Here is a 12,075-nt window from a genome sequence, read left to right as displayed (position 1 = left end):
ACATTCACGAGGGGTCGATTTTCCCCTGGACAACCAAGTCCAGCAGGAAAGGATAATACTAAACTCGACTTAGCAGCGAAGCTGGCTGAAAACGGGAGCTATGCTCATCTCACCTTCTGGGGACAAACTTGACCACCACGCACCGTCAATGCCTTTTGCATCATGGGCCCAATGGGAAAATCATGCGTGGTAAAAAAGGAATCCCCCACCAAAGCGACATGTCCACCCTTTCGCGTAGCTCGAATGATATCCTCCAACGTATCCCCGCTATCCCGCTCCAACCCAAATAGCCCGCATAGCAGCATGTCTAGGCTTCTGCACACTGCGAAACCCACTCGCCTCAATAGCCCGATCAAGCCCGTCCTCTTGAATAGAAAGAAGATACGCCCCAACCTCCTGATGAAGCGAAACATCAACCGGCATCATGCCGAAATCCTCAGCAATTCGCAACCGCTGCGAATCACGATCCATAGCATAAACCTTCTTCGCTCCGCGCAGCTTTGCTAACCGCTGCACAGCAAGCCCAACAGGTCCACACCCCCAAACAGCAACAACATCGCCTTCGCGCCCTTCAGCCAGTTCCAGTGCATGCCAAGCCGTCGTAGCGACATTACTCAATCCCAGCAACTTCCGCGCATCGATTCCCCGCGGCGCACGGATGCACGTCAAATCGGCATTCGGGACTCGACAATACTCGGCCTGATCACCGGGATAGCCACCACAGAACCGACTATAGCCCAGCCTCCCTGAAATGCGATGCCTATACGCGGCTTCCATGTCCCGGGATGGATTGGTGTTCCCGCACAGAGAGTACTGCTTCTTCTGGCAGTCGTTGCAGCTGCCGCAGGAGATGACTGGGAGGATGATGACCCGGTCGCCGGGTTTGAGGGTCTGCACTTTTGCTCCTACGTCTTCCACGAGGCCTATTGCTTCTTGGCCGAGGATGTCGCCTTTTTCCATGCTTTCGTTGAGCTCGCCTTCGTAAAGTTGGATGTCGCTGCCGGAGATCGTGCAGTGGCTTATTTGGATTATTGCGTCGTGGGGATCTGTTATTGTTGGTTTGGGGACCACTCCTACTTCGACGTTGTGTGTGCCCATCCACCATGCTGCTTTCATGCAATCTGTCTCGTGGGGGTTGTACCCTATTGAGGTTATTGGGCTGGGTATGTTAGTTTGGGATTGGGTTTGAGTGATGATAGGCTTGCCTGGGCATTATGACTGCCATGTTGGTGGGGTTTCAGGTGGCTGTCTAACAAATAGGTTGATTTGTATATTCAACTTTTGTTAGTTAGGCTAAGGTGCATTGTATGTTCTTTACCAGTAGAAGTTTGGTAGGTGGGCTCCGTTCTGTTTCAACCAGTATTCAAGCGCTGGCAAATTGAGCTCAACATGATGCCATAAGAGATATTGCCGAGTGGCCATAGAGCCAGAAAATTTCGATGAAAGCCACACTCTTCAGTTGATCTTTACTATAGGGATATGAATAGACCAGGGTCGGGATTGAAGACCGAATGATGTCAGCTGGCGACATCTCCAGGGCTAGAATGAGGTCACGAGGTGAGATAACCCTAAGTTCACGAAGTGCTACTTTGTTACTCTCATGTTTCAGCTGTGGTGGATGTTCTAGAGCAAATCATGCTAAGAGTTGAAGGCCATAACTCTCAATACTACCAACTTGCACGCCATGGAATATCATACTACAAGATATTGCACTTACCTAAATGGAACCCAGTGCGGCCTGTAGTAGGGAACCAATGGAGAGCATTCATACTACCCCGCTATTGTAGGTTAACAAGTCGGAGTACTGTAAGTGGGGTGTCTGCCAAAATTGGTAAAAGCTCTGAGATGTTGTTAGCAATGAGTATTGATCAACAGAGGACTACAATTGCGGGGTTTGATATATTGGATATTGACCCTGCAGGTCGCCTTCGATGACACAAGGGCGGGAATTTTGATTGGATCCGACGCATTGTATATTAATACATGTAGATGAATGCGTTGTCTTTGGACAGTCCAGCATTGACTTGTGTATAACCGAATTGTATATTTCCTCCAAGGGTCCACACAATTCATATATGCGTTACGTCAAACGAAACAAACCAATTATAAAGCACAGCGCCTGAAACAAAGCGGTCCCATATCTGTGGCCATTGACATTACAGTGTCGTCGCTTTGTGTTTGTGGCAGTGGGGTCTATAAGATTGGGATTTACGCCTAGATGATGTAAGTAGGCCTAGTGCAGGTGGCACATCTCGGCTGGGTGAACATAAGATAACCCTATTTTAAGTCTTCGATCTGGCGAAAATAGAAAAAGATTGAAAACAGAAAGTCAATCGGTATAATTATAATACTTCAAGATTATTAGGAATCTTCGAAATTTACCTAGGTTACGTACTTCGCAGCGGGGATATTATTTACCCCTAGGCACCAGGAGAACTGACACACGGAATTCCGATCTAGAGACTCAATATGGAGTTTACCCCTAAACGCCGTGATCGTTAAGATCGGACTCGGGGCTCCAAAGCCCGAGTGGATCTAATGACTCAACCACAATCATTAGTGTCCTTATGTACTGTTATGCAACCAATCAGCACCTGATGGATTAGGGCTTGCAGTCGACAGGCTTACTTCATGCTACAGGAATTAATCCTTGTCTCGTGGCGTGAAAATCAGAACTCAAACTCAGCATACTGTACAGTATGCACCTCACCATGCATCTGCCGATTACCAAAAAAAGGAATCCCCTCAAAAAAGCTTGCATGCTCGGCAAATTCTCAGCCAATCACAATCGTCAAAACGAGCAAAATTCAGGAGAGAACGTGGCGAACAGTCGGCGAAACGGAGTCCGTTCCGCCGTGATAGACCGGAAAGTGGCAGCCCCGATGCATAAAAGCTTCTAAACTCCGATCTACACTCGGTTTATTTGTTGTCCGTCCCCGCTGTGAAGATTCTGATGATCTTTATTAAAATAGGCCTGGCCCTCCTTTAAGGCTATCTCCCAAAGCTTTCACTTGTACTCATCTACACCTTCTCATCATGGAGAAGGACTACGATGAGCCGGAGTTCGCTCCTATTACGGGGAAGGTCCCCACTGTTCTAGAAGAACAAGAACAGGAGGCCCTGACGCGGATCGCTTCTAGTAAGCTCGGCTTGCAATTGTCTACTACTGCTAGTCAAAGGACATTACAACCTCATCTCGATCCAACCAGCCCACACTTCGATCACCAGCGATGGGCGCAGATGGTCCTGAACCAAGTCAATGAATCCGGCATTGATATTCCTCACCAAGGTGTCGTCTTTTCCAATCTCTCCGTCAGCGGTTCCGGCTCCGCGTTGCAATATCAGGAGACCCTCACTTCCAGTCTTCGAGTTCCATTTCGTGCTGCTGTCCGAAGTTTGACTGGACGCACCGCAGCACCTCGAGAGATCCTTCACAACTTCGATGGACTCCTTCAGGGGGGAGAGCTTGTCCTGGTTCTGGGCCGCCCTGGCAGTGGATGTACGACGTTCCTGAAGACTATCACTGGTCATCTCGGAGGACTGTCCTTGGATCCCAGCAGCACTCTTCACTATGAAGGTGTCGACTTCGAGCATATGATCAAACACCACCGAGGAGAAGTCGCCTACAACAAAGAAGTCGACCTCCATTTCCCTCATTTGACTGTTGGTCAGACCCTCACATTCGCCGCCCACGCGCGAGCTCCCCATGAGCGTCCTGGACAGATGTCTCGCAACGAATACGTCGAAACTCTCACCCAAGTCGTCCTGTCAGTCTTCGGTCTATCTCATACCTTCAACACCAAGGTCGGCAATGAATTCGTACGTGGTGTCAGTGGAGGTGAGCGAAAGAGGGTCAGTATTGCTGAGATGTTCTTGTCCCGCTGCCGCATTGGAGCCTGGGATAACAGCACTCGTGGTCTCGATGCCGCCTCGGCCTTGAAGTTTGTCAAGTCGTTGCGTCTCTCCGCTGATATGGGTAAATCCTGCCACGCCATCGCTGCCTACCAAGCCTCGCAGTCCATGTATGACCTTTTCGACAAGGTTGCCCTTTTGTACGAGGGATACCAAATCTACTACGGACCTAGAGACCGCGCAGTGGCCTACTTCCAAGAGATGGGTTTCGAGAGACCGGAGCGCCAAGTCAGCGGTGACTACCTGACTGCTATCACCAACCCAGCTGAGCGTCGCGTATCTCCAGGATTTGAGGGCAAGGTTCCCCGAACTGCGAAGGAATTCGCCCAGCATTGGAAAAACAGCCCAGAGTATCAAGATTTGTTGAAAGAAATCAAAATCTATGAAGGCGAACACCCACCGAATGGCGGCGACGCAAAGAGGCTTCAGGATAGCCACAAAGTTCAACAAGCTCGCCACACCCGCGACAGCAGCCCTTACCTTCTTTCTGTTCCCATGCAGGTGCGCCTTTGCATGACCAGAGCTTACCAGCGAATGCTCCAAGATCTGCCGACGGTCATGTCTCCAGTCATTGTCCAAATCATTCTGTCTCTCATTATTGGTTCCATCTTCTATAATACCCCCGACTCCCCCAGTTACTTCTTCCAAAAAGGAGGAGCGATGTACTTTGCTGTACTCATGAACGCCCTTCTTACGATGAACGAAATCATGCAGCTTTATGCTCAACGTCCTGTCGTCGAAAAACAAGCAGGCTATGCATTCGTCCATCCGTTCACCGAAGCACTTTCTAGTATTGTGGTCGATCTACCGATCAAACTCGTTCGTCTCTCTTTCTTCACGATTGTACTATACTTCATGGTCAACCTTCGCCGTGAACCCGGACCGTTCTTCGTCTTCTATCTCTTCCTGCTCACTGCTGTCTTGGCTATGTCTGGTCTTTTCCGCACCATTGGTGCATTGACCAAGACAATCGGACAGGCCATGTCTTTTGCTGGTATTCTGGTCTTGTGTATCGTCGTTTACACTGGATTCACCCTGCCTCAACCGTACATGCATCCATGGCTTTCTTGGATTCGCTGGATCAACCCCATTTACTACACCTTCGAATCACTTGTTGCGAACGAGTTCCACGGCAAGAACTTTGATTGTACCTCTTTCATCCCAAGCCACCCAACTGGTTTATCCTTCATTTGCTCCACTGTCGGTGCGGTTGCCGGTGAGAGAACCGTCTCTGGTGATAGATTCATCATGGAGAACTACCAATACCAATACTCCCACGTCTGGCGCAACTTCGGTATTCTCGTTGCTTTTGCTATTGTCCTCAATTGTACCTATCTGGTTGCTAGTGAGTACCTCAGCGATGACAAGTCCAAGGCTGAGGCTTTGGTCTTCCGCCCTGGCCACGCTCCCAAGTATCTCCAACAAGAGACTACCATCGAACATGGATTGGATGAAATCAACAAGCTTGAGTTGCAGCGTACCAGCGACACCATCCACCTCCCCCAGCAAAAGGATATTCTTTCTTGGAACAACCTCAACTATGAGATTCCTGTGAAGGAAGGAACCCGAAAACTCTTGGACAACGTCAACGGCTGGGTTAAACCTGGCAGTTTGACTGCCCTCATGGGTGTTTCTGGAGCTGGAAAGACAACTCTTTTGGATGTTCTCGCACAGAGAGTCTCGATCGGTGTGGTCTCTGGTGATATCTTCGTCAATGGAAACCCTCTCGCTGCCAACTTCCCTCGTCGCACTGGTTACGTCCAACAGCAGGATCTTCACCTTGACTCGACTACCGTGAGAGAGGCTTTGCGCTTCAGTGCCATGCTTCGCCAGCCCAAGGCTGTGTCTAAGGCTGAGAAGTTCGACTACGTGGAACAGGTCATCAAGGTACTTGGTATGGAAGATTTCGCCGAAGCGGTTGTGGGAAGCTTGGGAGAAGGTCTCAACGTCGAGCAGCGCAAGTTGCTCAGTATTGGTGTTGAGCTTGCTGCGAAGCCGACCTTGCTCATCTTCCTCGATGAGCCTACCAGTGGTCTCGATTCCCAGAGTTCATGGACCATTTGCCAGTTCCTTCGTCGCCTCGCAGACCACGGCCAGGCTGTCCTTGCCACTATTCACCAGCCCAGTGCCCAGCTCTTCCAGACCTTCGATCGCTTGCTCTTCCTTGCCAAAGGAGGCAAAACTGTCTACTTTGGTGACATTGGCGAAGACTCATCTACCCTCTTAAACTACTTCGAAGGCCATGGCGCCCGTACCTGTGAACCGCTCGAGAACCCCGCCGAATACATTCTCGAAATGGTCGCTGGTGACGCTTGCCCCGGCGTTGACTGGTCCGATGCCTGGAACAAGAGCCCTGAGTACGAACAAGTTCAAGCCGAAGTTCACAGAATTCACAACGGCCACAAGCCCTCTGTCCACGAGCTATCCCTGGACAATGATGATGCAGAGTTCGCCATGCCTCTCACCAGCCAACTTTACTACGTCCTCCAACGTGTCTTCCAACAATACTGGCGTCAGCCAGAATACGTCTTCTCCAAATTAGTCCTGGGCACCGTCTCCGGCCTCTTCATCGGCTTTTCGTTCTGGAAAGCCGACAACACCCAGCAAGGCTTCCAAAACGCTCTCTTCAGTATTTTCCTTCTCTGTACCATCTTCAACACACTCGTCAACCAAATCATGCCGCGCTTCGTCGCCCAACGCTCTCTCTACGAAGTCCGCGAACGCCCATCCAGAATCTATTCCTGGAAGGTCTTCATCCTCTCCCAGATGCTGGTTGAAATTCCCTTCCAGGTCATCCTAGGAATCTGCTCCTGGGCCTCCTTCTACTGGTCCGTCTTCGGCGCCGACCAAGACGCCGAGCGCCGCGGCCTGATCCTCCTCTACATCATTCAATTCTTTATCTACGCCGCCAGTATGGCCCAGCTTGTTATCTGCGCCATTCCCGAACCCGCGCTGGCTAGTATGCTCGCCACCCTCATGTTCGGTCTCTCATTCATCTTCAACGGTGTCATGCAGCCACCCAGTGACCTCCCCGGCTTCTGGATCTTCATGTACCGCGTCTCACCATTCACCTACTATATCAGTGGTATTGGTAGTACAGCCCTGCACGGCCGCAAGGTCGAATGTAACGCTGCCGAGATGAGTGTTCTGAGCCCGCCTTCTGGTCAGACTTGCTTCCAGTACTTGAATGAATATGCCACTGCGGCTGGTGGATCACTTTCGAACCCCAACGCCACTGAGAACTGCCAGTACTGTTCGATCTCGTCGGCTGATCAGTATCTTGCTGCTCGTGAGATTTACTGGGGAGATCGCTGGAGAAACTATGGTATCTTCTGGTGCTACTTCATCTTCAATATCTTTGCTGCTATTTCGCTCTATTACCTGTTCCGGGTGCGGGGTTCGAAGGCCAAGGTAAAGAAGGCTTGATTGCATTTCTTTTGGTGTTCTTCCTTCTTGAACATGTTCTTTCGCCTTTTGTCAAGGCTCTTTTCTTTCCTCATTTTATACTCTACTCTTTTAGATACCATGCATACTCTTCTCTACATAGATGTATATAATTCAATACCACTCTTTTGATCTTGGAAATTTGTTTGAACAATAGATCTGGTTGATTTAGGGACTCTGAAGAGAATGACGATGACGACCCACCCCGAGGTATCCGAACGGCCATTTCCAGGTTGCGTACCATCATCAACCCATTTCCGGATTTCCAACAGAGTTCAGCGTTGGACGCACAAGGTCGAAATTCCGGTTATTAAAGGCTCTGGCTGCCCGTTGATCTGTATATGTAGTCCCCTTCCCCACCGACCAACATTCGGCAGATCTTGTTCTACTGTACCCTATACAATTATACCAAAACAGCGACAAAATGCCCGTCCTACCAACTCTACAAGGCTCAACCTTTGACGCGGACATTCGCGACCGCCATATGATCTACGACTACGACGCAAAAGACACACACGGCCAACCCGAAAAATGGCGCTACGAAATGTGGTTCTACAACGAAGATCGGATCGTGTACGCCATCCACGGAGGTCCAATGGCAGGCCGAAAGAACTTCCAAACTGCAACGTACCAGTGTATCCGCCCGGGAGAGCTATGGCAATGTAATTGGCTAGAGGAGACGGGGACTATCTGCTCGCTGGTGTTTGATATCCCGAACCAACGGATCACGACCCTACTCGGCTTTTCGAAGGGACACTGGGAGCAGAATGAGGCTGCCCATGGTGATAAGCGGAATCCCGAGGATCTTGCGCGGTGGAGGAAATTGGCTAAGATTGGGGACTCGCAGGCTGATCGGGTGCTTTTGAGTGAACAGGCGGATATTTTGGAGGATTTCAGGGGGCCTGGGGACTTGGAGGGGATTCAGATGGAGTGGCCTACTTTGTAATTTTCTGTTTGGTTATTTCCAAGATTGGTATAGTGATGGTTCGACTGTGATGCTTGCATCTCATGATTTCATTTTAAATAATCATTGGCGACGGATCCAAGGGCTTTGATATGCTACAAGGAATATATTTAGAGATACAGACTGCACAAGACCGAATTCACGTTGAAAATAACACGCTTAAATACCATAAAATCATTCACTTCTCAACTTCCAACTACCACCCTTCAACCCAGATGCCTTGCCATTAACAAGTCTCACCCTCTGCCCGCTCTCAGAAACAAGACTACCCTCAGCACCAGCAAGCAAAAACTCCCCAGTAGTATTAGCAGGCGTAACAAAAGCAAGCTTGCCCACAGCATTCCCACGACCACTACCACGATAGGAAACCGAGAACTTCCCCTTCACAGTCTCGAACCCGGCATCAACAGACGTCAGATTTCCAACCTGCGGCGCAATGACCCAAGTCGAGCCCCCAGCCCCAGTAAGCTGAATACCAGCCGCATAAGCCGTAAGCGCATAGGTCGGGCCAGTCGACCAACCATGCGCATGCGAAACACGTGCATCATTAGAATACGGCGCATAATGCAGAGATCCATCTGTGGAGTATCCTTCAATGAAAGTAGACTGTGTCATGCGCGGATCATTGAGCATGAATCCCCACTGGACACGGATGAGATCGAGTGCCGAGTTGGGCTTGTTGGCTAGGTAGTGAGCTTGTAGTTCGAAGCCGCCGATGAATGGTGAGACGGTTTTCCCGGCTTCCGGCGCGGGTGCGCCGTACTTGCCCCAGCGAGACTTGAGGGCGTTTGAGACTTGGATGGATTGGGCGGTTGATTGCGTGAGGTTTGCTTTTATGGCCCAGGCGTTGCCGTCTTGGGGGTGCATTGTTGTTGTTTCGTTGTCGAAGTAGAGGCCACTGGAGGCGTCCCAGAGCTTTTGGTTGGCGGCTGCTTTGATTTTGGTGGCTATTTGGCTCCAGTTTGTTAGGGCGGTCTTGTCGTTCAGTTCTGTCGCGAGCGATTGGGCGTCTTGGAGGACGAAGTAGAGGATTGCGTTTGCTTCGATGTTCTACATTTTCTGTCAGTATGGGGGTTTTTGGACGGTGTATACAGTTGTGTACTTACATGGGCTCCCATCCCGAAGCGAAGCCAGTCGGCCGACGCCGTAATGTTCGCGAGGCCGGTGTCGTCGACGCTGTTCAGTGCCCATTCAAGACCCCGTTTGTACTGTGACCAGTGGCTGGACAGCCAATCTTTATCACCTGAGAATCGGTACAGGTACGAGGCGCCAATGAGACTGTGCAGGTGATACGTGTAGCTCACCATGTCAAGGAACGGCTTTCCAGCATAGGGCAGTTGTCCATTGGGCTTTTGCAAGATGAACAGAGACTCCAAGGCCGTGCGGACACTATATAGATCACCAGTACTGACAGCAATGCTCTCAAGAGCAATGGACATATCACCAGGCCACACAAGACGGTCACGCTTGGCTCCGTCAGTGATTGTGCTGGTTCCGTTGGTGATAGTATAGTTGTTCCACCAGGAATCAGTCTCAGGGAGCTGGATATCATCACTCGAGCTGATCTGACCAAGATGCACCAGGGAATTTCCATGCTTGGGATTGATAGTGGCCAGCTGGTTAGTGTATGCGCCGGCATACCAAATTTGGTTAATGAGCTCGTCATCGGAGTGGAAGTACCCGGTGTAGGCGCGCAGGTCCTGGTCAGGCGCTGATGTGAATTTTACTCGGAGGCTTTTGACCGGCACGGTTGCTGTGGTATTGCTGACGACTGTCAGGTAGCGGAATCCACCTCGAAGATACTTCTCCTCCGGTGTATACTTCCCGGCACCTTTGCCAACATTGAACCATAGAGGGGTATCTAAGCCGGAATCTGCGGTAGCATCGCTTGCTTGGTTGCTGATGTATAGATTTGATTCAGAGAATGTGACTCCCAAAAAGGCAGACGAGGATGAGGATGCGCCCACGTCGAGAGTGACTAGGCCAGCTACATTCTTGCCAAAGTCGTAGGTCACGGATGAGATGCCATGGAAGGTGGCTCCACTGCCAGACGATTTTGTGAGGGCATTGGCTCCAGTTACAGAGCCAGTTATATTTTGAACGGAGGGTGGGATCAAGTCGCGCGACTTTGGAGCCAAGATATATTGCTCATAGGGGACTTTCGATGACGCAGCGGCCAATATTGGAGTCAGAAACAAAGTAGCAAGGTGCATGGTAACGGATTCGGATCTCCGGGAGATTTCTTTCTGCAGACTCAATCTTGAAGGACGAAATTCCCGCTCTTATAGTTTCTCAGAGAGTAACTCTCTGACGCAAGGCATATCTAGCATAGCGGACTATGCAAGGCCAAGGGCATCTTGCGGGGCACGATGTTTCGGGAGAATGAATACCGACCAGCAGCAATGAGAGAATCGTGGAGTCTACTTTGCCATTGAAATGGCCGGGTGATCAACAGTCCGGTATGCCCGACATTTCTGAAACTGTGGGGTTAGTTTGCGGGGATCTTCAGGCTTTATAGGCTTGTCGGGAAAACATCGCATAAACTATGGAGATTGGGGACGGGGAACCCTGAAAGTTTTATGCAAGGGTGTAGTAGTTAGTCCCTGAAAATGGATGTGGTGTGATTCGATGCATTTATGTGGGAAGGTTATATGTTGGGCTAGATCGGATAGCTAGGAGCTAGCCTTACCCCGTATTTTCATCGTAGGTGAATAATGTCCCTTGAAGTACCTTCTTGATAGATTTCATATATTCCTAATAATTTTGAAAATTTTTACTATACTCGGCCTACACCAGGGTGAATGCGCTACCGTGTGCCATAGTACTGAGTTCTGAATTCATCTGGGTTGAGCAATGGGGCTATCTTCGACTATCAAAATCAGAATATCGGGAATGGACAGCTCATGGTGTCTCCTGGAGCTCTTGAAGAGGTCAGCTGCAACTTTGCTTGACAGAATCTAAAAGCTTCTGCGGCTCAGCATGGTTAACAAAGAATCCTAAAGCGACTCCCGAAATCAGGTCACTGGTGTCGTTGAACACTCCATCTAGCTTTGCGCCGCGAAAGTAAGAGAGAGAGTTTTGCATGATCGCATTGGCATTGTTAGCAATTTAGCTTAGAGAAATCTTCTCGATATGACCTGCTGTGAATTAGTTTCACTTGTGATAGACATGTATTCATAGATATAGGGTCATGTTGAAATCACACCCCTATCTAATAAGTTGGTGGATGTGTAAGATGAGCGTTAGGGTTAGTCCCTTTTCAGTTATATGTTTCATTTCATATGTTAACTGTTACCTCAAAAAACGCATCACATGGTATTTGCATAAATCAGTACGGTAATTTTGCACCCCGTTTTGCAGCCAAGAGCCATGTGGCATGTCACGATGCGAGTGAAATTCACGTGGAAAGTCAAATGCGGAGATTGGATCGCTCAGATTGGCCCCCAAATCCCTCTGACAGTCATTCCTCCGATTCCAGCACAACATACGTGGAGAAATCCGGGGTAAATGCGGCTATTTGACTGCGACCGCATGCGGGCACTTCTCCCCCCCCCTTCACTTCTGCTCTGAGACTGTCAAAGCAACTCAACTCTCCAACAAAGAATCAAAAGTATGGAAAAAACCAGCCAATCCGTGAATAGACTAGGCGAAACGACATCGCCAAGCGCTAAAGGATCCGAAGGTGGACTTCTCATTGGAGCACCCAGTGAGTGGGCTTGGTGGCGTGGCCCGTCTGACCTCCAGCTTCACCTTCT

The 12,075-nt window shown here is 49.8% G+C and overlaps 4 protein-coding genes across 4 annotated transcripts; 2 read left to right on the top strand and 2 right to left on the bottom strand.

Moving 5' to 3' along the window:
• Positions 1-4: 4 nt before the first annotated feature.
• N7511_008264 (putative formaldehyde dehydrogenase) lies at positions 5-1,142 on the bottom strand (the record flags this gene model as incomplete). The annotated part of the gene is given in 3 exon segments (XM_057130641.1): positions 5-58; positions 114-322; positions 336-1,142. 3 exon segments carry the CDS (start codon positions 1,114-1,116, stop codon positions 5-7), a joined length of 1,044 nt encoding a protein of 347 aa, XP_056982424.1. The 5' UTR covers positions 1,117-1,142.
• A 1,894-nt stretch (positions 1,143-3,036) lies between these two features.
• Positions 3,037-7,338, top strand: N7511_008263 (CDR ABC transporter; the record flags this gene model as incomplete). The annotated part of the gene is made up of 1 exon (XM_057130640.1): positions 3,037-7,338. One exon carries the CDS (start codon positions 3,037-3,039, stop codon positions 7,336-7,338), a length of 4,302 nt encoding a protein of 1,433 aa, XP_056982423.1.
• Positions 7,339-7,780: 442 nt separating this feature from the next.
• Positions 7,781-8,302, top strand: N7511_008262 (uncharacterized protein; the record flags this gene model as incomplete). Its single annotated transcript, XM_057130639.1, has 1 exon — positions 7,781-8,302. The coding sequence occupies one exon, from the start codon at positions 7,781-7,783 to the stop codon at positions 8,300-8,302; it is 522 nt and encodes a 173-aa protein (XP_056982422.1).
• Positions 8,303-8,494: 192 nt separating this feature from the next.
• Positions 8,495-10,533, bottom strand: N7511_008261 (putative alpha-L-rhamnosidase A; the record flags this gene model as incomplete). The annotated part of the gene is made up of 2 exons (XM_057130638.1): positions 8,495-9,370; positions 9,427-10,533. 2 exons carry the CDS (start codon positions 10,531-10,533, stop codon positions 8,495-8,497), a joined length of 1,983 nt encoding a protein of 660 aa, XP_056982421.1.
• Between the last annotated feature and the right edge of the window lie 1,542 nt (positions 10,534-12,075).

The sequence above is a fragment of the Penicillium nucicola genome (genome assembly GCF_028828085.1).
Source record: "Penicillium nucicola strain IBT 29836 chromosome Unknown utg000008l, whole genome shotgun sequence".
Taxonomy (NCBI): domain Eukaryota; kingdom Fungi; phylum Ascomycota; class Eurotiomycetes; order Eurotiales; family Aspergillaceae; genus Penicillium; species Penicillium nucicola.
The sequence above is the reverse complement of the archived record's forward strand: the minus strand, read 5'-3'. Positions and strand labels throughout refer to the sequence as shown.